Raw genomic sequence first — 26,021 nt, forward strand, 5'->3', positions numbered from 1 at the left:
TGGCCAACATGATGAAACTTCATCTCTACTAAAAATACAAAAAAATTAGCCGGGCATGGTGGCGCGTGCCTGTAATCCCAGCTACTCAGGAGGCTGAGACAGGAGAATCCCTTGAACCCAGGAGGCGGAGGTTGCAGTCGACCGAGATCATGTCACTGCACTTCAGCTTGGGCAACAAGAGTGAAACTCCATCTCCAAAAAAAAAAAAAAAAGATGTGGGTTAAGATGAAGTTATACTAGAGTAAGATGGACTGTAAGCCAGTATGACTGTTATTCTTATAGGAAGGGGACCATAGACAGTGACAAGAAGACAGACGCAGACACAGGGAGAAGGCCACATGGGAACAGAGGCAGAGAGTGGCGGGATGTGGCCGAGAGCCAAGGAATGCTGAGGCCGGCCAGCCACCGCCACGCGAACTGGCTCCCACCCCACTGTGCTGCCTCCTGGCTGGGCAACCTTGGGCAAGTCTCAGGGCCTCAATTTTCCAATCTATGGAATGGGCATGTCGATCACCTCACATCAGAGGGCAATTGAGAGCCGCAGATGAACGCTCACACTCAAAGTGTGGTTCGGGGAGCTTGGGGTGTCCCCAAGCCTCCTGCCGATCTGTGATAGGACCTGGGGGCTCTTGCCTCCTGGCCCTCACCCCTTTCCTCCCTCTGTCTAGAACATTCTTCCCCTCCTTCCTGGCTCCCTCCACCCATTCCCTTCATCTGGGCTCAGATTTCCCCCTTCTGGGACCTATGCGCTGATGCCCCAAGGCTGGGCTCTGGGGCCTTTTCTCTGGGCCCTCACTGCCCTGCACATCCCTCGTGGCAGCTCTCGTAGCACCACTTCCTGGTGGACGAGGATCAGGTTAGCCAGGAATCGGGGCGGAGGGCTTGGGAAGGCCTGAGGCTGAAGTGAGAGAGGGTCTCTGGTCCATCAGCATCACAGTGAGGGCTTCTCAAACAGTCCCTGCCCAGGCTCCAGGTAGCAGCCAGCACAGGGCCTGGGGACTGAGGGAGTACCAGGCAGCCACCCCAGGGCAAAGGGACTGGCCAGCCTGTAAAGTCCAGGAGCAGACCAGCTGTGCCCAGAGCCCCCGATCCCTGGCATCATGGCACTGTCTAGGGCCGAAGAATTACCCCCCACCCTCTGCCCGTTCCATGCTAATAAGGCGAATGCATCCGGAGCAACTGAATTGCACGAGGAAAAAGCCACACGGGAGAGGGCCATTTGCATGTCATCTGTATTGTCACATGAAATGCACATCCAAAACGGGTGACTGGGAAACGACCTATTAGGTCACACGGAGTCCGGCCCCTGGGGGCCAAAGCCTCATCGATGCCCACGGGCGGTGGCCAGCGCTTTCCTCGGGCTGTGGCGCGTGCACCTGGCCTCCCCAGCGGAGAGTCAGCTCACACCCCAGGCCCTTTAGCCCTCTGGCAGCAGCTCCCAAAATGCGCTTGAGGAACCAATGGTTCCTTGGGGGTTAATGGCTGTTCCCCAAGAAAAGGGTTCTGTGGTCAAATAAGTTTAGAAAACATGGGTTAGAGAAGGTTTAGCAAGAAGCTTTTCTACAGGGCTTGTCAGAGCCTTTACAGCAATAACGGCCTTTGTGAATGTCCAACTTGGGGACAGAGTGTGCAGCACTTCCGAAAGTTATTGAACCACAAAACCCTTTTCCCCCAAAAGCATCTCGCAGGCTGGTGTCCCATGGGCACCCATTGGAAACTGCTGCCCTAAGCTGTCGATGACCATTAATGGCAATGGCACCTGCATCAGGCAGTAGGTTGGGGGCATTTTGGCAGGCGTCGTGCTGTGGCATGATGGGCACAGCCAAGAACTCAACAGTCATGACGATGAAAGGACAAGACTCGGCCCCTCCCGCCATCCTGTTTTTTGCTGTTCCCAGAGCAGAAGCTAAATAGGGCTGTCCCCACGGGTGTGTCCTGGCTGCCTAGAGAGGAGACTTGGAGTCCAAGCAAAGGGGCAAGAGGCCTGGAACTGCCAAACACGCTTGTCTCCGGGAGGGGTGGCCTGGGTTCGCCGGCCTCCAGCCAGGAGGGGAAGATGAGGTGGGGGTGGCCGCTCCGACTCCTGGCCGCTCTGTTCCACCCACGCCCGCCACCTCGACACCCCCTGCCCCTTCTCTAGGGCCAGCCCTGCCCCCAGAGCCTTGCGTGAGCCGGTGGGCGCTTCACCAGGCGGAGATGAGCATCTGGCAGGTGCTGGAGGGCATCCAGACCAGCTCCACCAGGCGGAACTGGAGGTAGCCGATGACAAAGCCGGAGAGGACGTCCGTGACATGGTGGCGGCCGATCATCACGCGGGACAGGCCCACGCAGAGGGCCCAGAGCACCAGCAGCACGCGCAGGGGCACCGCCAGCACCAGGTGGCTGAGGAAGAACTTGGACACCATGGCGGCGCGGCTGGCGTGCCCAGCCGGGAAGGCGTAGATGTCCATGGTGAGGTAGTCCAGGAGGCTGGGGCTCGTCTCGTACGGGCCGCGCCGCTTGATGAGCTTCTGCACGCCGGCCACCGTCATGATGTCCAGGAGCAGGGCTGTTGGGGGTAGACAGGGGCCGCCGGGCCATCAGGGCCACCAGCCAGGTCCAGGCCCGGGCCCCCCATGTTCCCCCCACCTCGCCTCCCCTTCCTGCTCCTCACTCAGGCCACTCAGCCACGCTGACCCCCAGGCACAGATCCCCCCTCAGGCCGTTGCCCTTGCTGTCTCCCCTGCCTGGCATGCCCTGCCTTCCCGTAGCTACTTCCTTTAGCGGAGAAGCCTTCTCTGACCACGCTGTTTGTAAAAGCCCCCACCACACTCTCTCCCCTCACCTTGTTTAATTTTTTTGTACAGCTTTTCTCATGCCCTGACATAATATGCATTTTATTTGTTTTATTGTTTGTTTGTTTGTTTGTTTTTTGAGACAGAGTCTCACTTTGTCGCCCAGGCTGGAGTGCAGAGGTGCGATCTCGGCTCACTGGAACCTCCGCCTCCCGGATTCAGGTGATTCTCCTGCCTCGGCCTCCTGAGTAGCTGGGATTACAGGCACCCACCACCACGTCCAGCTAATTTTTGTACTTTCAGTAGAGATGGGGTTTTGCCATGTCGGACAGACTGGTCTCAAACTCCTGACCGCAGGTGATCCACCCACCTCGGCCACCCATTGTGCTGGGATTACAGGTACGAGCCACCACGCCTGGCCCCTTTTCCTTTTTTTTTTTGATACAGGGTCTTGCTCTGTTGCCCAGGCTGTAGTGCAGTGGCCCGACCTTGGCTCACTGCAACCTCTACCTCCTGGGTTCAAGGAATTCTCATACTTCAGCCTCCCGAGTAGCTGGGATTACAGGTGCACACTACCATGCTTGGCTAATTTTTTGTATTTTTGGTAGAGATGGGGTTTCGCCATGTTGGCCAGGCTGGTTTCCAACTCCTGGCCTCAGGTGACCTGCCCACCTCGGCCTCCCAAAGTGTTCACCCACTACAGGCGTGAGCCACTGTGCCCAGCCCCATTCCTATTTTTCAAAAATTGAAGCAAAATTTACATCTTGTCCAGTCAACCATTTCAGAGTGCACGGTCCAGCAGCATTTAGCACATCATGATGTCGGCAGCCACCTCCTGTCTCTAATTTCAAAACATTTCATCATTCCAAAAGAACACCCCGTACCCACAAAGCAGCCACTCCCCATCCCCTTCTCTCCAGCCCCTGGACACCACCAATCTGCTTTCTGTCACAGTGGATTTACCTCCTCTAGACACTTCATGTAAATGGAATCAGACAGTACGTGGCCTTTTGTGTCTGCCTTTCTTTCCTTAGCATACTGTTTCCAGCCTCCACCCATGTGGCAGCATGTGGCAGCACTTCACTCCTTTTCATGGCCGAATAATATTCCATTGTATGGATGGACCACTATTTGTTCATCTTCTCTTTCTTTTTTTTTTGAGATGGAGTCTCGTTCTGTTGCCGAGGCTGGAGTGTAGTGGCATGATCTCGGCTCACTGCAAGCTCCACCTCCCGGGTTCATGTGATTTTCGTGCCTCAGCCTCCTGAGTAGCTGGGATTACAGGCACACTCTGCCTTGCCTGGCTAATTTTTGTATTTTTAGTAGAGACGGGGTTTTGCCATGTTGGCCAGGCTGGTCTCAAACTCCTGACCTCAGGTGATCCGCTTGCCTTGGCCTCCCAAAGTGCTGGTATTACAGACATGAGTCACCATGCCCGGCCTCTTTTTTTGTTTGTTTTATTTTGAGAGAGTCTCACTCAGTCATTCAGGCTGGAGTGCAGTGGTGCCATCTCTGCTCACTGCAAGCTCTGCCTCTTGGGTTCACGCCATTCTCCTGCCTCAGCCTCCCGAGTAGCTGGGACTACAGGCGCCCGCCACCACGCCTGGCTAATTTTTTGTATTTTTAGTAGAGACGGGGTTTCATCATATTAGCCAGGATGGTCTCGATCTCCTGACCTTGCGATCTGCCCGTCTTGGCCACCCAAAGTGCGGGGATTACAGGCGTGAGCCACCGCACCCGGCCTTTTTTTTTAAGAGATGGATGTCTCTGGCTGGGCACGGTGGATCACACTTATAATCCCAGCACTTTGGGAGGCCAAGACGGGCAGATCGCAAGGTCAGGAGTCCGAGACTAGCCTGGGCAACATGGCAAAACTCTGTACAAAAAATACAGAAATTAGACATGTGTGATGGCACACCCCTGTAGTTCCAGCTACTCAGAAGGCTGAGGTGGGAGGATTGCTTAAGCCCAGGAGTTTGAGACCAGCATGGGCAACATGGCAAAACCCCATCTCTACAAAAAAATACAAAAATTAGCTGAGTGTGGTGGTGCACGCTCTCATCCCAGCTACGCGGGAGGCTAAGGTGACAGAGTGAGACCCTGTCTTAAAAAGAGAGAGAGACAGACAGACAGAGATGGTGTCTCTTTCTGTTGCCCAGGCTGGAGTGTAGTGGTGCAATCAGAACTCACTGTAACTTTGAATTCCTGGGCTCAAGAGATCCTCCTCCCTCAGTCTCCTGAGCCACCGAGACTACAAGTGTGCCACCAGGCCCAGCTAATTTAAAAAAATTTTTTTTTTTTTTTTTTACAAATAGGCATCCCACTTTGCCGCCCAAGATGGTCTCAAACTCCTGGCTTCAAGCTATCTTCCTACCTCAGCCTCCCAAAGTGCTGGGATTCCAGGCGTGAACCACCGTGCCCGGCCACAATTTGTTTATCCATTCATTTATTGATGGCTATCGAGTTGTTTGAGCCCTTCGGCTGCTGTGACTCACGCTGCTATGCACGTGTGTGCAAGTGTTTGCTGAGTGCCTGTTTTCAGTTCTTTTGGTAGATCCCTAGGAGTGGAGTCGCTGGTTGGTAATGACAGTAACTCTGTGTGTGACTCTTTGAGGAACCCCACTGTTTTCCCCAGCAACTGCACTGTGTCATCCCCACTTTACAGAGGACAAGATGAACCCCTGGAGCTCAGAGCACTCATACCTGATGCTCTTGCTTTCTCGAATGTTCCACTCTTTCCCAACCCACCACCTCAGGGACCTGCCCCAGCCTTCCAGACAGCTCAGGCCCTGAATGGTTCAGTCTCAACACCTGGCCTTCTGTTTGGTGGCTTTTCCCCCGCAGTCACTGAGGCATCTGCTGGGAGGTGAGGGTTCGCTGCCTGCGGCATGAAGTCATCACTTCGTGGAGGCAGGGGCCGTGCCTGTTTGATCATAGGTTTCTTCCCCCGGGGCTAGAAACAGAGCCACAGTCTCCAAATGTAGTTGAGTTACTGGCCTGAGGCTCATAACCAGCGAGGTGGGCTCTTTCCTTCCTTTTCTTTTTCTTTATTTTTTTGAGACAGAGTCTCACTCTGTCACCCAGGCTGGAGTGTTGCAGCATGATCTTGGCTCACTGCAATCTCCGCCTCCCGGGTTCAAGTGATTCTCCTGCCTCAGCCTCCCGAGTAGCCAGGACAACAGGTACCTGCCAACACGCCCGGCTATTTTTTGTATTTTTAGTAGAGACGGGGTTTCACCATGTTGGCCAGGCTGGTCTCGAACTCCTGACCTCAAAGGATCTGCCCACCTCCGCCTCCCAAAAAGTGCTGGGATTCCAGGCGTGAGCCACTGCACCTGGCCTTTCTTTCCCTATTTTGGAAATACAGGGGAGACCTGGATCTCCATCGTGTCTCTGCCACACCCTGCTGCATGGCCTTGGGGGGCTGCTCTGCCTTTCTGTGCTATGAGAGGAAGGCACCATGCTAGGACCCCAGTTTCACCCAGCTGATCGGAGTGGCACCCAGACAGCCAATGTGGGGGTTCCGGGTCAACCCTCCCCACCCTTAGAAAGGCCCTTGGAGCTCACACCCTCTGACCTGGGGGTGGGGGTGGCATTGGCAGGCCAGACAGCACCCCCAGGGCAGGTGCAGAATCAGCAGGGAGCCCGTGCCCCCTGCCCCCTGTGCTTCCCCACCTCAGGTGAACTTGGGGACCCCAGTGAGGTCACAGCCCCTGCAAGCCCTGCTTCCGGGACAGTGAAGACAACACCCACAGTGTAGTGTGGTGGCAAAGCTCACAGACATCACAGCCAGAGACCCGGCTGTGAATTCCAGCCCTGGAGCCTCCCAGCTTTGTGACCTTAGGCAAACCACCTAACTTTCCTCACCTGTGAGATGAAGCTCAGGGACACCCACCTCCCAGAGGGGGCCTGGCACCATGCCTGCAGGCTGACTGCAGGGTGACAAGGTTTCGCTGGGACAGAGGGGTTTCCTAGGACACAAGACATTCAGTGCTAAAGCAGGGAAGTCTCAGCAAACAATTGAGTTGGTTCTCCAAAACGCCTGGCCCACCAGGAGGGCTGGATAAAGGTGGGGGGTTATGACTCAATGACAATTCAGTGCAGCTGGATGCTGGGAGCTTTCCTAGAAAACTTTTCAGTGTTTATCAGAATGGTCAGCTCTTGGCAGAAATGGAAAAAAATTAAAAAAAAAAAAGACACAGAAGATGCTATTCACTGCAGAACATTTACAAAACAGAAAACAAAAGTTAGAGTTTAAATCACCTGTAATCCTGACCCTCAGAGGTAGCCATTATTCCAGACCCTTCCATCCATCTACAGCGCATATCTTTTTTTTTTTTTTTTAAGACAGAGTTTCGCTCTCGTTGCCCAGGTTGGAGTGCAGTGGTGTGATCTCGGCTCACCACAACCTCCGCTTCCCGGGTTCAAGCGATTCTCCTGCCTCAGCCTCCTGAGTAGCTGGGATTACAAGTGTGTGCTACCACGCCCGGCTAATTTTTCTATTTTTAGTAGAGATGGAGTTTCTCCATGTTGGTCAGGCTGGTCTTGAACTCCCAACCTCAGGTGATCCGCCCACCTCGGCCTCCCAAAGTGCTGGGATTACAGGTGTGAGCCACTGCACCTGGCCTTTGGAGCATAGATTTAATAAAGCTTGTAACATGGTTTACATATGTTGTTTTGCTGCCTGCTTTTGAAAGTCTTGCACCATCACATACCCCCGATCCCCTTGCTGCAGGGTGTGAGGCACTGTGGTGCACCTAACTGTCCATGCCAGGCAGTTAGACTGTTCCAGATCACGCAGTCCTCCCTGGAGGACTAGAACTTCAGGGCTTCCCCTTTTCCTGCCCACTTCAGGGTTGCTGCTTGTAGTCTGGTCTCTCTGTTTGGGGTTTGAACCGTGGCCTCTCCTGGCCCCTCTCATTAGCCACAGGGCTGGCTGAGAGCCTCGTACCCTGGAAGTGCCTGGCCAGCACAAGAGGGGGCTGAGCAGGTGCACAGAGATGCTGGCTGGCCCAAGGAGGGCGGGGCCTGAAGCCCTCGAGAAAATCTTACTCTACCCTTGCCTGCCAATTTCACGGCAGCTGTTCCCCTGGGCTGGGTCTTCCCAGGAGGTGGCTGGGGAGGCGTATGGCTGGCCAGCTCGTGTGCTGACCATACCCGGGTTTGGTGCCATCTGAAGCCTGTGGGAGGTCACAGTTCCAGCAGGAGAGAGGGACTGGGGACTGCCAGGTCCCCAGGGCAGGTGGGAGAGGGAGGTAGCTGTGCTGACCTTGGCATGCCTCAGCCCCATGGAGCAGCTAAGGAAGCCAGCTTAGAGGGCCAGCTGGTCCTTTCCAGCCCAGCTGGAGCCCCTGTCATCTGCAAGCCCCCTCCACTTCCCCAAAAATGGCCTGGAGACAGGCTCTCTCCACCTCGGGAGGGAAGGCAGTTCATGGGGAGGGGGTTCAATCTGAAGGCTCTGTAGTCACAGGTGGGGTTCAAGTCTCGCTGGCTGGGGCTGTGAGGAGGGGTCCTGGTGCTTCTGGCCTAGGGGTCAACACTGCTAATTAAGAACAAGTTCTGGCTGGGCGCAGTGGCTCACGCCTATAATCCCAGCACTTTGGGAGGCCGAGGTGGACGCATTGCCTGAGGTCAGGAGTTCGAGACCATCCTGGCCAACATGGTGAAACCCCGTCTCTAGTAAAAATACAAAAAAATTAGCTGGGCATGGTGGCGGGCGCCTGTAGTCCCAGCTACTTGGGAGGCTGAGGCAGGAGAAGCACTTGAACTTGGGAGGCAGAGGTTGCAGTGAGCTAAGATTGCGCTACTGCACTCCAGCCTGGGCGACAGGGCGAGACTCCGTCTCAAAAAAAAAGAACAAGTTCCTTCCCCTCTCAGGGCCTTGGTCTACTCATCCATAGCAAGGGTGGTCCCAGGAGGAAATGAGCCAATGAATTGGGGAGGAGTGTGGCGGTTGACAGCATACTGCTGCCATTACACTGCCTGTAAGTCCTGGCCCTGCCTGGCCCGGGAAGCCGTGGGAGGCTCTGGTCCTGCAGGCTGGGGCACCGTGCAGGAGCATCAGTGAAGGCTTTTTTTTCCTAAGGTCCCACCAGGGCCCAGGTTCCAAGACCTCTACCACCTCAAGGCAAGTAAGAGAGGCCAGGCCGGGCAAGGCCAGGGCTTCCCTGGTGGTGGTGGCTGGTGCCAGGGTCTAGGTGCCCGAAGAGCTGCCAGAATCTGGGGTAGGGGGTGGTTCATGCAGACCAGGACTGGGCTCCATGGTAGGCTGAACTATGACACCAGCCACTGGAAGGCATGGGCCATCTGTCCTACTGGTGACCAGGTCTTTAGGTTGGAAACCAGGGCTCAGCAGCTGATAGGTTCAAAATCTGCCTTTGGAGGCCAGTGCAGTGGCTCACGCCTGTAATCCTAGCACTCTGGGAGGCCACGGTGGGTGGATCACCTGAGGTCAGGAGTTCGAGACCAGCCTGGCCAACATGGAGAAAACCCATCTCTACTAAAAAAACAAAAATTAGCCGGATGTGGTGGCAGGCACCTGTAGTCCCAGCTACTCGGGAGGCTGAGGCAGGACAATTGCTTGAATCTGGGAGATGGAGGTTGCAGTGAGCTGAGATGGCACCACTGCATTCCAACCTGGGTGACAGAGCGGGACTCTGTCTCAAAATAAATAAATAAATAAATAAAATCTGCCTTTCGAGCACAGGGGCCCTAATGGACAGCTGCTGTGGTCAAGGAAAAAGGGGGGAGGAAAGGGTGACTTTACTAAGTCACCCGGGGGGTACACTGGGCCCAGTACCTCACTCTGATGGGGTGGCCAAAGGCAAGGAGGGCTGGGTGCCTCGACCTCCCCACATGCCCCAGCTCTCTGCATGGGCTGTCAGGATCCATAGGCCAAGAACTAAGCTAGACCCACACCTTCCCTTTTTTTCTTTTTTCTTTTTTGAGACAGTGTCTCCCTCTGTTGCCCAGGCTGGAGTGCAGTGGTACAAACATGGTACAAACATGGTTCATTGCAGCCTTGAACTTTTGGGCTCAAATGATCCTCCTGCCTCAGCCTCCCATGTAGCTGGGACCACAGGCACAGGCCACAACTGGCTAATTTTTTGACTTTTTGTAGAGACAGTGTCTCAGTTTTTTGCCCAAGCTGGTCTTGAACTCCTGAGCTCAAGTGATCCTCCCGCCTCAGCCTCCTAAAGTGCTGAGATTACAGGTGTGAGCCACTGTGCCTGGCTCCTTTCAAATTTCTAGCAGCAAAACATTGTTTTTCCCAGTGAAAGCATACAGACTCAGTGTCTGAAACAGATGTGGCTGAAGCTGGTATGTTGTGGGGGTCATCTGGAGCTCCCCTGGCTGACAGATAGGCCTCTGTGGGTGCCCATGTCTCACGATCTAGAAACTCCATCTACGGCTTGAATGAGTCCCCTGAAGTTCATGTGTTGGAAACTGAATCCCCAATGCAACAATTTTGAGAGGTGGAACCTTTAAGAGGTGATCAGAGTGGCTGTGGTGGCTCACACCTGTAATCCTAGCACTTTGGGAGGCCAAGGCGCATGGATCACTTGAGGTCAGGAGTTTGAGACCAGCCTGGCCAAATGGTGAAACCCATTTCTACTAAAAATATTTTTAAAATTAGCTGGGCGTGGTGGCAAGTGCCTGTAATCCCAGCTACTTGGGAGGCTGAGGCAGGAGAATCGCTTGAACCAGGAGGTGGAGGTTCCAGTGAGTCGAGATCTTGCCACTGCATTCCAGCCTGGGTAACAGAGCCAGACTCTGTCTCAAAAAAAAAAAAAAAAAAAAAGGTGAGGCCGGGCATGGTGGCTCATGCCTGTAATCCCAGCACTTTGGGAGGTCAAGGTGGGAGGATCACCTGAGGTTGGGAGTTTGAGATCAGCCTGACCAACATGGAGAAACCCTGTCTCTACTAAAAGTATAAAATTAGCCAGGCGTGGTGGCAGGTGCCTGGAATCCCAGCTACTAAGGAGGCTGAGGCAGGAGAATCGCTTGAACCCAGGAGGCAGAGGTTGCAGTGAGCTGAGATCGTGCCATTACACTCCAGCCTGGGCAACAAGAGTTAAATTCTATCTCAAAATAAAATAAAATAAAATAAAATAAAATAAAATAAAATAAAATAAAAAGGCAATAGGCCATGAGGGCTCTCCCCTCATGAATGGATTAATGCAGGTATCGGGGGTGGTTCCTGACAAAAGGGTGAGTGTGGTCACCTCCCGCCCTCTCAGGCATGTGCTCCCTTGCACGTGATGCAGAAGGCAACAGGGAGCAAGGAGGCCCTCACCAGATGCAGCCCCTCAGCCTTGGACTTCCCAGCCTCCCGAACCATGAGCCAAATACACTTCTATTCTTTATAAATCAGTGTGTGGTATTCTGTTACAGCAGCACAAAATGGACTAAGACGCCCCACAGCTGGGCCTTTGGGAAGCTGTGGCTATTTTGGGCTGGTTCCCTCTCTTCAGGCCATAATGAGGGGGAGGCTCTGCCCCTTTTCTGCCCTGGGCCCTGTGGGGACCGTAGGGCCCAGCCTGGCTGTCCAGCCGGGTTGACCCACCCAGCCTGTGCCTGGTTCACTCACTTTTCCACCCTTTCTTGGGCACCGCCGGTTCTTGGGTATTTCAGGCATGTGTCAGGCCTGGCACTGTGAACCAGGCTGGCAGTGTCCCCTATGGCCAACCGGGACGGTGGGCAGTAAGCACATAGTGACACAGAGCGTTACTCTATCACAGGTGTGACGGGGTGCGTGGCTTTTCGCCCTCACCATGCTGCAGGCGTCTGACCAGGAGCGTTGTGAATGGAAGAGGCAGTGGCCTGCCTGCCACCCTCAGACCACAGGGCAGCTCTCCAACAGAGCCGTAGCCTCCCCTGGGCCTCCCACCCCACTCTGCCCTCTCCTGCTGCCCTTGCAGGGCCTCTCTCCCTCCTCCAGCGCAGCCAGGCCTCGGTGTGACTCTGATTCTGACACTGTGAGAGCATCATCTGGTGCCCAGAAATAGAAGCAAATGGCGCCATCACTCAAGGCTGATTCCGCCCACATGGCCCTGTCCAGTCGAGTGACCTACATTCCCTTCTTGACTCAAGGAGGGCAAGGAGACCCCTGTGAGGGGAAAGGTCCACCCAGCAGGAGGCTCAGGGGCAAGAGCCGGGGAGCCGGTGGGAGCTGCACTGCCCTGGACCTGCTATGCGCACGTTTCAGGGAGGTCACTCAGCCCCCACTGGCCTCCACTCGCTAGGATCACCCAGGGCGGTGGCTGTGCACTCAGGCTCCAGAAAGAGACCGGCTTCGAGGTTGGCCACTTGTGGACGGCACAACCTCGGTGTGTCTATCCCCCAGAGCTCCCTGCCATGGAAACGCTGGGATGACAAGGGGCCTGCTCTTGTGTGCAGCAGACACTCAGTAATGGACTCCCGGGACCATGTCAGAGGACACCAGGGCTTGGCTCCACCACCCCTCACACTCTTCCGTCCCAACCAGCTCCACTCTCAGCTCTTTTCACAGGGTTGGGGCCTGAATGTCTGAACCCCCCCTGCAGGAAGCACAGCTGTCCCCGGGGCCCTGCTGTCCTAGAGGCTTCCCGGCCCTCAGAGGGCAACAAGAACCCACCTCGAGGCCCACCCTTCTCCCCTAGCCCAGGTCTCTCGGGGTTGGTGGTGGCCAGGGAACCAGAGTGCTAGAGGCTCCCAGAGGCCACGCAGGAGCCAGGGCTTTCTTGGAAAAGAGCTGCTGCCATCCTGGAAGATTTGGAATCATCTCCTCCTGAGGCCTCTGAAAATCAGAACATCACTTGTCTGCCAGCAGCTATGTGCACTGCGGGAAGAGGGGCAGCTGGGGTGACCTAGTGTGGCCCTCTGTGGCTCTGGGCTGCTTTCCCCCTGAAGACACACTCTGTGGGACCAGTTCAGAGCAGGGCAGGGTCTCTGGGGAGTTGGGGCCAGTAGGGTAGGTGTGGGAGGTGGAGGCTGTGGGCTCAGCTGTTCTAAAGCAAGGAGCAAGGACGGGGCTTCCGGGATGCCCTGCAGGCTGTGAAGGGCTGGGTTTGTGGGCAGATGTCTCTCTCCGGCTGGGTTGGGAGGAGGGGTCCCAGTGCTCCTGGACTGGGAAGTCAATCCTGCTTCTCATCCCCGATTCTGGCTTCTGGAAGGTTGGGAGCCAGCCATATACTGCCCAGGGGGTGTGTAAATCGGTCTGAACTTCCTGAAGGGCATTTGGCTTCGGAATCAGAACTCTCCTCCGTGTGTCTCCCTTGGACTCAGCTCTTCCCTTTGCAGGAATACCTCCTTGGGAAATCGTTAGGGATGTGGGCCGTGATTCATGGCTGGGGATGTTCACTGCAGCATTGTTTATAACACCGAAAAACGTGAAATGACCCAGCGCCCTTCAAGAGACAGACGGGACAAACCGTGGCCTAATCTAGACACCAGAGCGTGCTGTGGCCACTGCAGATGATAAGGCCCATGTATATTTATAGCCTCACTATATCGGAGAGCCATGGGGTATGTTAAGTGGAAAAGGCCACTTATAAAATAGGATTTCCAGTAGGATGCCATCTTCATAAAATAAGACATGTATGTAAGCAAATGTGCTTATATGCAGAGAAAAAAATCTAGAAGGTACTGCTCTAAATGCTAACAATGCTTCTTGCTGGGCAAGAGGATTAGGGGTGATTTTTACTGTCTTTTTGTGATTCTGCACTTTAAAATCTTTCTTGCCACAAGCACGCATTATTTGTGCACATTTTTAAAAAGTTATTTTTAAAGGTTAGGCACAGTGGCTTACGCCTGTAATCCCAGCACTTTGGGATGTGGTGGCAGGTGGATAGCTTGAGCTCAGGAGTTCGAGACCAGCCTGGCCAACATGGTGAAACCCCGTCTCTACTAAAAATACAAAAATTAGCCAGGCGTGGTGGCAGGAACCTGTAATCCCAGCTACTCAGGAGGCTGAGGCGGCAGAATCACTTGAACCTGGGAGGCAGAGGTTGCAGTGAGCTGAGGTCGTGCCACTGCCCTCCAGCCTGGGTGACAGAGCGAGACTCTCTTAGAAAAAAAAAAAAAAAGACTCCACCTGCTAAAGCCAGCTCTCCCTGTCTTTGAAGACCAGCAGTGTGCAAAGCACTCAGGATCATCAATAGAAAGACTGATGGCGCTGGTTACTCACTCTGCTGAGCGCCAGGCCCTGCTAGGAGCAGGTCCCAGGGACATGAAATCACTAGCTGTGCTGGTGGGCAATGCTGATCCAGACCCTGCCTACTGGCACCACAAACTATTGCATTTCTCTTGCATCCACTGTGTGGACAGCTGCCAGGGCAGTGTATTAAGGCGCTCTGACCTGGCCTGGGGGTGGCCAAAGGCCCCCCCTGAGGGACTGACTGTTGCACTGAGGCCCACTGAGCTGCCGAGAAAGGAGGCTGGGGAGGGAGCCCCTCTACTTCTGAGGAGGTAGCATGTGCGGTTTCCCACAGGAGGGTACTGAGTGGAGATTTGGGATCAGCCTAAATATCCCTCAGTTAGGAACAGGCTAGACAAGCCTCGTGGAGAGGCTGTCACCTAAATTGTCCCTGAGAGCAAGAACCAGAGGCAGGGGATGGGAGAGCTGCCAGAATAGATTATCTGGAGCATCTGAACCCCTCATGCTGGCGCGAGGGACATGGAGGGTCCAGACCAGGATTCCAAGTGGGAGGGCCACAGCTGTGAGAGTGAGACCAAACTAGGCAAAACACAACCTGAGAAACACATTACATGTTAGCATACGCACAGGGAAAAATCCAGGGGCACATGACCCACACTGCGGCAGAGGCTCTTCCTGGGAGAGAGTTTAAGGGAGAGGCTCACTTTCTTCTTGATCTAGCCTTGTAATCATTGCATTTTTTCTTACTACAAGAATGTGTAGGCTGGGCACTGTGGCTCTCGCCTGTAATCCCAGCACTTTGGGAGGCCAAGGCAGGAGGATCACTTGAGGTCAAGAGATTGAGACCAGCCTGGCCAACAGGGTGAAAGCTCATCTCTATGAAAAATTAGCCAGGCATGGTGGCAGGCACCTGTAGTCCCAGCTACTTGGGAGGCAGAGGCAGGAGAATTGCTTGAACCTGGGAGGCGGAGGTTGCAGTGAACCGAGATCGCGCCACTTTACTCCAACCTGGTGACAGAGCGAGACTCTGTCTCAAAAAAAACAAACAAAAAATCCCAAAACAAAATAAAAAACAAAAACAAATAAAAAATACCCAAAACCACAAGAGATACCACTTCATACCCATTAGGATGGCTCTGATCGAAAAACCAGATAATGAGGGTTGGCGAAGACGTGGACATATCAGAGCCCTTGGGCATTGCTGGGGGAATGTAAAATCACGCAGCCGCTGTGGGCAATAGTAGGACCGGTCCTCAAACAAGTCAACATAAAATTACCCTGTGATCCAGCAACTCCATTCTGAGTATACAACCAAAATAACTGAAAGCAGGGGCTCAAGAAGATACATATACACCTGTGCGCACGGCAGCATTACTCAGAACAGCTAAAAGGTGGAAGCAACCGAAGTGTCCACGGGTGGACGAACGAATACACGAAATGTGGTCCAACCTGGAACTGGGCATTATTCAGCCTTAGAGAGGAAGGAAATGCTGGCACCCGCTACAGCATGGATGGACCTCGAGGATATCGTGCTCAATGAAATCAGCCAGTCACAAAAGACAAATACAGTATGATTCCACTTACATGTGGTCCCTAGAACAGTCAAATCCCCAGAGACAGAGTGTAGAATGGAGGTTGCCAGGGGCTGGGGGAAGGGGAGTGGGGAGTCAGTGCTTAATGGGGACAGAGCTTCTGTTTTTTTTTTTTTTTTTTTTTTTTTTGAGACAGAGTCTCACTGTTGCCCAGGCTGGAGTGCAATGGTGCGATCTCGGCTCACTACATGCTCCGCCCCCCGGGGTTCACGCCATTCTCCTGCCTCAGCTTCCCGAGTAGCTGGGACTACAGGCGCCCGCCACCTCACCCGGCTAATTTTTTTGTATTTTTAGTAGAGACGGGGTTTCACTGTATTAGCCAGGATGGTCTCGATCCCCTGACCTCGTGATCCGCCCGCCTCGGCCTCCCAAAGTGCTGGGATTATAGGCGTGAGCCACCGCGCCCGGCCAGAGCTTCTGTTTTTTAAGATGAAAAATGAAAAGAGTTCTGGAGATGGATGGTGGTGATGGCTGCACAACAGTGTGAATGGACTCAATGCCACTGAACTGTACACTTCAAATGATTACAGTGATCAATTTTATGTGATGTATAGCTTATCACAAAAAAAAAGACATAAAAATGTAGTTTTCATAGCCAGGCATGGTGGCTCACTCCTGTAATCCCAGCACTTTGGGATTGAACTGCTGATCATGAGGTCAGCAGTTCAAGACCAGCCTGGCCAACATGGTGAAACCCCATCTCTACTAAAAATACAAAAATTAGCCAGGCATGGTGGTGGGCACCTGTAATCCCAGCTACTTGGGAGGCTGAGGCAGGAGAATCACTTGAACCAGGGAGGCAGAGGTTGTTGTGGGCCGAGATCACAGCACTGCACTCCAGCCTGGGTGACACAGCGAGACTCCGTCTCAAAAAAAAAAGTAATTTTCATATTCAGGAAAATCTCAATAAAAATACTTTTTTTTTTTAGATGGAGTCTCACTCTATCCCCAGGCTGGAGTGCAGTGGCAAGATCTCAGCTCACTGCAAGCTCCACCTCCCGGGTTCATGCCAGTGAGCCAAGATACCGCCACTGCACTCGAGCCCGGGGACAGAGCGAGATTCCGTCTCAAAGAAAAAAAAAAGATATTTTATAGGCCAGCGCAGTGGCTCAAGCCTGTAATCCCAGCACTTTGGGAGGCCAAGGTGGGTGGATCACCTCACGCCTATAATCCCAGCACTTTGGGAGGCCGAGGTGGGTGGATCACCTGAGGTCAAGAGTTCGAGACCAGCCTGGCCAACATAGCGAAACCATGTTGGAGAATTGCTTGAACCCAGGAGGCGGAGGTTGCAGTGAGCCAAGATCTTATCACTGCACTCCAGCCTGGGCAACAGAGAGAGACTCTGTCTCAAAAACAAACAAACAAACAAACAAAAGGATACTTTCATAAAGGACATAGATCAAGGAACAAGACCAGAGGCATTTCCCACCACAGGACAGGCCCATGAGGAAACAAGGATGGGCTTAGTGAACTGGGATGGGCCTGGTCGCCTGTCACCTGTCACCTGGCTCCCTTTGGATCATCAAGCTGGGTGCTGCTCGGGAGGGAGAAGGAAGGGGACAGGTGGTCTCAAGGCATCTAGAGCTTGGAAGATACCTGGCAGGAGGCTGGTCCTGGACTTCTGACAATGATGAAGGTGATAATGATGATAATAATCATTGCTACTTAAGCGTTAACCAACATCAGTAAGTGCCAAGCACTTCACGTGTGATTCATCAGGGAGTTTTCCCAACAACCCATCTGACAGATGAACAAACTGAGGCTCAGAGAGGCAAAGTCACTTGCCTGAGTTCCCACAGCAGGGCTGGGATTTGCACCCAGGTCCAGCTGCCTGTGGAGCCCCAACTTTTGCCTGCTGCTAAGACCCCTTCTGGCTCTGAGCTTTTTAGAGTCTTGACAGTGTGCACTAGGGGAGGGGCAAGCAGGGAGGGCATGGGACTGCTTGCCAAGCAGGGAGCATGCAGAGAACTTCCCCGGGCCCGGCGGGACCCTTCCTAGGCCTTGTAGCTGCAGCTCTCGTTTCCCAAGCTCCCAAGTCTGCCTCATCAGAGCCAAGTGGAACCCAGGTCCCAACCTCAAGCTCAGAGGTCTTGCTCCCAGCCCAGAGACTGCCCCTGGGGGTTGGCTCAGTGCCATGGGGCCAGAGCGGGTGGGCAGGGCTAGGCAGGGCTCCCTCCCCCTTCAGTACTGCAGTGATGTCACTGTGTGGCATGGCACCCACCATGCCAAATGCTTTGCCAGCTCCCTTCACACCCCTGCCACCTCCCCCTCAGCCCCCACATAGGGAAACTAAGGCTCAGAGACAGGAACTGACTTGATCAGGTGCGTACAGCAAGTAAGGGTCAGAGCATGGACCTGGACAACAGCCAGTCTGACCCCAGAGCCTGTGCTCCAGGGTTGAAGGGTGCCCTCCAAAGACAAAAGGACAGATGGAACCTGCAGCGTGCGCTCAGCGGGTGGTCTACTTTCCCCGGGGCAGGAGACCGTGGGACCTTCCTTCCTGGCAGGTCAGACCAGAGCTGTGGGATTAGAGCCTGCCTTGGCCATTTGCTGCTGTTTTCTCCCACCAAGCCGAGGGCTGGTCTGGCATCCCCGCGGAATGACCTCGGGGTCCCCAGACCCACCCGGCCTGCTCTGTGGCCTGTGCTCAGTGCCTGACTTGTGCCAGGCCCCATGGTCTCAATACCTGGATATGAAGACAGTCAACCTCCTCCCAGACCATTCCCCTCCACAAAGCACACACGCTCCAGGAGTGCAGTGAACACGGGTGATATGCCCGACCTGCAGCCCCACAGTGAGCAGCAAGGAGTTGGGGGGATTGCAGTCACGGGGCCTTGGATTTACTTCCTGAACCTACCACTTATAGCTGTGTGGTGGGTAAGTTGTTTGAGCTTTCTGAGCCTCAGTTTACTTATCTGTAAAACGGGCATATTAATATTTACCTTGAAAGGTCATCAACAGCTTTTTTACATCATAAAATACAGGCCGTTCATGACATTGTCTTTGGTACATAATAAAGCTCAATAAATTATGTTTTTAAAGATTTTTTAAAATGTCTATCACTTCTGTTCAAGGAGGAAGGCATCTCAAATCTTCATCTTTATCCTGTGGGGCAAACAGCTTTGTGCCCATGGCAGCTGGCTGCTGGAATGAGCCTGAAGCCTTATCTTAACAAGTAGATTGTAAATTTTTCAATGTTTGGGGCAGGGGAAATGTTCTTAAAAGCAAACATTCCTGTAAAAAAAATACAAATCAAAGCAGAGCTGTTTTACTTGGTGATGAGAGGCAGCTTGCTTGCATACCTCCTACCACGGGGAGCTCACCCCCCTACTAGAGCATCCACTGACTGTGGGTAAGTTGAGATGCACCTCCTTTCTTCTCTGATCCTCCCCCTGCTGGAAGCTTCACACAGTCTGAGCTGGTTCCCTCTCCCTCTCCTCTGAAAATGCAAAGGAAAGCTAGAGTTGCTCCCAGTTCTGCTCCTGGCTCCATCACTGACTAGCTGCACAACCTTAGAGCCATCATCACCCCGTGCCTCAGTTTCCCCCCTTTAAATGGGGAATAATAACACCACCAAGCTCCATGGGTTATGGTGAAGATCAGAAGTAATGATATGGCTTATGCAAAGCCCTGGAACACGGTAAGCATTTAACCAATGACAACTTCATCACCTCCCTTGTCACATGGGGAAAGAAGGAGGGAAGGAAGCGATGGGGTCAAGGGAGCAGGGTTGAGAGACAGACTCGAGCGTATGCCTTCCCACCCCAACTTCTGACAGCAGGCAACCTACCTTTCTAAATCCCAACAGTCTTCTTGAGCCACGTGGCCCTGTGTGAAACTGTGGATAATGAGAGCAGGTTCTGCCCCTGGAAGCGCCTGGCCTAGTGCCTCGGCCCCTCTGCTCTGTCCCTCCCTCCCATGCCTGTGGCCCAGCACCTGGAAGAGCAGATGCTTGTGTGTCAGCTGGAGCCGGTGCAAATCTTAAGCCCTGAGGCTGGGCCAGGTTGCTTTATTTATAGGAACCTCAGTTTCCTAATCTGTAAAATGGGCATGATAATGGCACCAACCTCGTGAGGCTGTTTATTCAGGAGTAAATAATAAGTTATTGTAATGTAAATAATTTAGTAATAAGAACAAGAAAACCAGCCAGGCACGGTGGCTCAAGCCTGTAATCTCAGCAATTTGGGAGGCCAAGGTGGGTGGATCACCTAAGGTCAGGAGTTTGAGACCAGCCTGGCCAACATGGTGAAACCCCATCTCTACTAAAAATACAATTAGCTGGGTGTGGTGGCGGGCACCTGTAATCCCAGCTACTTGGGAGGCTGAGGTAGGAGAATTGCTTGAACCCAGGAGGCAGAGGTTGTAGTGAGCTGAAGGTTGTAGTGAGCCAAGATCGCGCCACTGCACTTCAGCCTTACAGCCTGGGAGACAGAGTGAGACTCTGTCTAAAAAAAAAAAAAAAAACAAGAAAATCTTGAAGGTGGCAGACCCAGCCATCTCCTGCATGAAGTATCCGATGGTTTCCGCCTCCCCGAGTCCCACCCACAGAGCACAGAGCCTCCAGACTGAGACTAGAGCAGGGAGATACATGTTTTTATTGTAACTTCCTCTGGAACCCGTGTTCTCCGTGGTCCAACCCAATGCCCTTTTGGAACCGAGACCCCTTGTTAATGTTTGCTTTGCCTGAGACCTCCACCTCACATGTCCCCCAAATGATGGCCACATTGGGAAAGACAAGGAAATCGATGCGGGCCTGGCGTGGAGGGTGGAAGGTTCCTGGGGCACCTTGGGGACCTGGTGGTGCCCGAACGGTGGGCTGGACAGGGGCTGGGCATCACCTCTGGGTGGAGGGAAAGGCTTGCCTCCACATGGGCCCCACGTGGCACCTGGCACAGAGCGGTGCTAATCTGCAAGACGTTGGAGGCAAAGACTTTGCAAACAAACAAACCAACAACCGGCCCCCCGACCCCTTCTCCAGTGACTCCCCCCGGGAAGGAGCAGGGAAGAACTCCAGGGGGCTGTGAGTGGGTAGCAGTCCCAGGGGAACTCCCTGGGTCCCCAGACCCTGCAGGAGAAGCCTGGGCAGCTTTCTAGGTTCCTGAACCAAGGCGGGAGGTGCTCATGGGGCAGCTCACGGGCACTGCCTGGCTGGGAGCTGTCAAGGAGCGAGGATCTCAGCTGTGGGGCAGGAGTCAACAGTGACACCACATTCCAGGATGCCCACCAGAGCCCTGACTGTCTCCCTTGAGGCCACCACCTCTGGCCCAGCCTCCCTTCAAGCTGCCTCTGGGCCGCGGTGCCTTTTGCTGAGCAGGCCCTTCTCACAGGGCCGCACTAGCCTCTGCCTTCATTTGGCATGTGGCAGGAGAGCTTCGTCTGTGCATCCCTGGCTGTCGCTCCCCCACGCCGGAGCCTGCCTGTTTCTGGGGCACCCTTCCTGCCTAACCTCATTAGACCATCCCAGCCGGTTTCTGAGGGCTGTGCAGGTCCTGGCCAGGGCGGGGCTGGGCAGGCCGAGCTCCCTCCCAAGGGACCTGACAGTGAGTGGCGGGTGGCAGGCACACTCACCCAGGAGCAGATTCATGAGCACCTCCTGGCCGGCCAGTGTGCTGCTCTTCACCAGGCAGAGGATGGTGCCTCCAATCCAGGGGATGCCGTGGCCCGTGATGCCGATGAGCTTGACCATGGAGCGGGCACTGGCCCAGGACGCCGCCCGGCCAGCGCACACCCCCAGCCGCTTGGACATACAGATATCGATGGCCAGCAGGGAGTTGAAGGCGATGCCCTTGAAGGAGGGGTTCAGCTGCATGCAGTCCTCCTCTGGCAGCTGCTGTGACTGGCGTCGCTCTCGGGCCCCGTCACCAGCAGGTGGGGGCTGTGCCGATGGGCCCGAGGCCTTTCTGCCCGAGCTGCGGGGCTCCGGGCCCCCCTTGGGGGGCTGGTTCAGGGACAGGAACTCAGCCCGGTTGAGGACGTTGTTGCGGTCCCGGGCACGGGCCCGGCTCTGGGAAGCTGGCATGGTGACCTCGCTCACCCCGAGAAGGCCGATGCCAGCCCGGCTCCAAGAGCCTTCTCCCCGAAGACAAGAGCTGCCCCCAGAGCCGCCACCGTGGCTGCCTCCCTGCCTTCTCCGCTGCAGCTGTTAAATATAGGGTGGAGAGTTGCACATGGCTGTTTATCTCCACTGCCACCCGGCTCCAAGGGGACGTCAGTGCCAGCCGGGCAGCCAATCGAGCCCTCCAATGCGGGGCCTGCACCAGCAGAGCCTCCGGGAGGCGAGGAGTCCACAGCTGCGGCCTGGCTGCCTCAGGCCTGGGCTATTTAAATCGGCCAATGGCTCATCCCTGGGCTTGGGGGACTCTGGGAAATGTAGTCCTCTGGCTGCTCTGGACTCTGCAGTGGCCTTGGCCTCTGAAGGGGCAGAGGTGGGACCTGGGCTTACCCTGCTTTTACCAGCTTCCCTCTGAGCCGTCCAGACCCCTGCAAGCCAGGCCTGCCTGCCCCTGCGGCCTGGCAGCTTGGACCTGGTCCTGTAAACTGGACGGTGTTGCTCGGGCCGAGGCCTCTTTGGGCACCAGATGGAGTGAACGATGTCACTGACAGCATCATCTTGGGTCCCTGTGGCCAGGTCCAGCTCCTCCCTCTGTGACAGCATTCATTAAGCTGGCAGGTCTTTTTTTAAATCAGTCTTGAATTCAGCTTCAGTGCATCACAGTCCAATCAAATGACAATCCGTGAGCTCTGATTTCCATCAGAGGGAGGGATAATGAGTCGGTTGGTAATGGATCACCTCTTGGAGGTTGCCTCCACTACCTGGAACTTTGCAAAGGACAGGAGTGTGACAGCAGCTTCAGGCAACCCGTAAATAGTTTCTGAGCGCCTGGCACTGTGTCAGTGCCGGGCACACTGCAAAAAGCTCACAGCTCAGTGGGGATGGAAAGAAGGACAGGTGTAAGTGGTCACAAGTGTGCAAATGTGTGGCAGGATCCTAGAAGCGTGGCTCTGGGGGCTCTGGGTCTGGTCTGAGAGTCATGGACGGCTCCCCCCAGGAAGGAAGAACAAAGGGGAAGCCCCATTTGGGGAGAGCCTGCCTTGCAGGAGGTCCAGGAGGCCCGTGTGGCTGCAAACCCAGAACGCAGACCCAGAGGGCCCAGCTGAGGATTCGGGATGTGAGGTAGGTATCCCTGCTCCCACCTGGGCCATCTGTGGGAACCCAAAGTCTCCACAGCCCTTTTAGGGCTGACTGGGCCTGGGCTCGATGGGGGAAGCTGCCAATTTAAGCTGAACAGAGAGTCAGAAGTGAGCTCCTCCGTCTCCTGATTCTGGGTGGCCAAGGCCTGTCTGCTCGCCCAGATGAAGGCAGGGGGCTGCAACTTCTCTTCCAACCATGGAGCCAGCCCACGGTGCCTCAGGCCCACCTAGAGCCTCCCAAGAACCGGAAGCTGCCCCGGGAGGGAGTGGGTGTTCCCTGGCCATGGGGGATGGGCACCCAGGCTCTGCAGTCAGCCAGATGAGGCTCTGCCCCACCATCAACCGGCTGGGAGACCTTGAGCAAGTCACTTGGCCTCCCTGGGCCTTGGTGTTTCCACCTGTCGTACGGGAATGACAGTGTCCACCTCTTAGGGCTCTCGTGAGTCTGGGTGAGACAGTGTTTGTGAAACGCTGAGCTGGGTCCCTGCTGCAGAGTGAGTTAAGAATCTATTTCAGCCCTGTGGGTTAGTAATTGATTTCATTTGACAAACGAGGTACAGCCCTCTCTTCCTTTTGAGTGCCCTCTTCAGAAGGGCCCAACCCTGTGGTCTGGCCTCCACCCCATCCCTGGCAGGGACGAGGCCAGAGTCCAGGAGCCCTCAGTCTGGGGTCCCCTGCAGACGCCCTGGTGGGGTCCGGCTGGGCTGGAGCAGGCTAGACCTGCCTCATTCCCCCCTCTTCCTCTCCAGCGTGCTCCACTCAGACTGTGCGGCCATAGAGGGGATGTCGTGGCTGCGAGACGTCCTGCCATCTTGGGTGCCGCAATGATGACATGTGCTGCTTTATCCCGGACACTAGACGGCTGGAAACTGGCGCACATGGAAGTGTGCATGCCAGGCACGGATATTGAGCGTGTACAAGCTCTCTGTGTGCTGAGCTCTCTATGTGTTCAGCTTATTGACAACGTCTAATGACAGTCCTGTAATGCAGCTATGATATCCCCATTTACAGACTTGGAAGCTGAGGCTGAGTGGGTGAAGGCCTCCAGCCAGGAAGCTGAAAGAGAAGGGGTCTGGCTCCTAAGTGGTCCCTATGGGGGGGGGGGGGTGGCATGAGGGCCACTGGACTCAGATCCCTGGACCACAGGGAACTGATCTGCTCATCTCTCCACCAAGCACTCACCCCATTCTCCCTGGGTGGCCTCAGGAGGGGCACAGGAGCCCGGCCGAGACAGGGGCTATTAATACCCAGAGGCTGTGTCAGCATTTCGTCTGGCTAGAGCTGCTGGCAGGTTCTGAGAGCCACACTGGGCCTCACACTGTCGGGGCCATGGGGTCTGATTTGGGTCCTGCCCAGGAGTAGTTAAGACATAAAGTCTGGGGTAGGATGGCCCCAGGTTCAAACCCTGGCTCAGCTACCTCCAGAGAGTGACCTCAGGCAAGTCCTTTCGCCATTCCAAGCCCATTTTCCCCTTTGAGGGCTGGCAAGAAGATTGTATGAAGGGCTCTTTCTGTCTGTGATGGTTTTGGTGGCTTCCTCCAGGACCCTGAGACCTGCTCCTCTCCTTTGTATGGTGGGGTGACTCTGTTCACATTCTCAGGTAGCTGAGAAGCAAGAGCAAGCGAGCTTGGTGGGCTAACCTGAACCACCTACTATAGCACCCAGATACAGGGAGGCAGGATGGGACCACAGACACTCCTGGTTGCCTCAACCCACAAGTCTTTATTTTTATTTTATTTTTTTAGAGATGAGGTCTTACTAGATTGCCCAAGCTAGTCTCGAACTCCTGGGCTCAAGTGATCCTCCTGCCTCCTCCTCCCAAAGTGTTGGGATTACAGGCATGAGCCACTGTGCCTCGCCCGCACAAACCCTTGTAAGCACCCACTATGGGCCACACAATCCCACTTCCCAAGAGACTGAGAATTTGTTCATTCATTCATTCATCCATTCATTCAATGCTTTTATTGATCTCGTCCTCTCATTGATCTCGCAGTCTAGTTGGGGATACAGGGCACACAACCACAAAATAATTAGCCAATTTATAAGACAGTATAATTTTACCAATTGCCTTATTTTTTCTTACTGTCAAAGTGTTACATACTTACTGCAATAGATTCAACACACGCGGTTGATATAGGTTTCATCCTACCACCCAGTGTTAACATGAGGGTGATCAGGATATAAAGGGCTTCTCACTTGTCTCATTTCCAATTACTGAAATATTTTGCATCAACCAAGCATTACTTTATTAACTAGAAAATAATATATACTAAATAAGCTATATCTCCATATATCATATATATGCAACATACACAAAAATATGCATTTTTAAATTATTATTATTATTTTTTGAGACAAGGTCTCACTCTGTCACCCAGGCTGAAATGTAGTGGCATGATCTTGGCTCACTGCACTCTCTGTCTCCCAGGTTCAAGTGATTCTCATGCCTCAGCCTCCCGAGTAGCTGGGACTACAGGTGCATGCCACCACGCCCAGCTTACTTTTGTATTTTTTGGTAGAGACGGCATTTCAACCATGTTGGCCAGGCTGGTCTTGAACTCCTGACTTCAAGTGGTCTGCTGCCTTGGCCTCCTAAAGTGCTGGGATTACAGATGTAAGCCGCTGCGCCTGGCCCCAAAATATGCATTTTAAACGTGATGAGATTATACATTCTTCTGAAAAGCAACCTACCATTTTCACTTAACAAAATAAATCTGGCCATGTTTCCATGACACTCTATTATTTTTCAAAGGCTGCCTGGCATTTTGTCACAGGGATGGACCAGAATTTATGTAACCAATCCCCTGATATTGGACATTTCATTGTTTCCATTGTGTAACTATTCAAAAACTACTCTAGGGTGGCCGTCCTTCTACATATATCCCTGTGCCCTAAAGCAGGATAGGAACAAGTAGTCAAGGCTGGGCACAGTGGCTCACACCTGTAATCCCAGCACTTTGGGAGGCCGAGGCGGGTGGATCTTCTGAGGTCAGGAGTTCAGGACCAGCCTGACCAACATGGTGAATCCTGGTCTCTACTAAAAATACAAAATTAGCTGGGTGTGGTGGCTAACGCCTGTAATCCCAGCTACCTGGGAGGCTGAGGCACGAGAATTTCTTGAACTCGGGAGGCGGAGGTACTAAAAATACAAAAATTAGCAGGGCTTGGTGGCACGCACCTGTAATCTCAGCTACTCAGGAGGCTGAGGGGGGAGAATGGCTTGACCCCAGGAGGCAAAGGTTGCAGTGAGCCAAGATCGCATCATTGCACTCCAGCCTGGGTGACAAGAGCGAAACTCCTTCTCAATTAAAAAAAAAAAAAAAAGAA

The 26,021-nt window shown here is 54.0% G+C and overlaps 1 protein-coding gene across 3 annotated transcripts; it reads right to left on the reverse strand.

Annotated features, from left to right (window-relative positions):
• Positions 1-1,214: 1,214 nt before the first annotated feature.
• Positions 1,215-21,826, reverse strand: PLPP7 (phospholipid phosphatase 7 (inactive)). 3 transcript variants are annotated; one of them, XM_055270670.2, is made up of 2 exons: positions 21,072-21,823; positions 1,215-2,548 (listed from the first exon to the last, which is right to left on the reverse strand). In XM_055270670.2, exons 1-2 carry the CDS (start codon positions 21,520-21,522, stop codon positions 2,184-2,186), a joined length of 816 nt encoding a protein of 271 aa, XP_055126645.1. In that variant the 5' UTR covers positions 21,523-21,823; the 3' UTR covers positions 1,215-2,183. The 3 variants fall into 3 exon arrangements, with proteins under 3 accessions (XP_055126645.1, XP_055126646.1, XP_055126647.1); XM_055270671.2 differs by lacking the exon at positions 1,215-2,548 and adding an exon at positions 4,674-18,737 and having other exon boundaries at positions 21,072-21,826; XM_055270672.2 differs by lacking the exon at positions 1,215-2,548 and adding an exon at positions 4,674-20,410 and having other exon boundaries at positions 21,072-21,825.
• Positions 21,827-26,021: the final 4,195 nt, after the last annotated feature.

The sequence above is a fragment of the Symphalangus syndactylus genome, chromosome 3 (assembly GCF_028878055.3).
Source record: "Symphalangus syndactylus isolate Jambi chromosome 3, NHGRI_mSymSyn1-v2.1_pri, whole genome shotgun sequence".
Lineage (NCBI taxonomy): Eukaryota > Metazoa > Chordata > Mammalia > Primates > Hylobatidae > Symphalangus > Symphalangus syndactylus.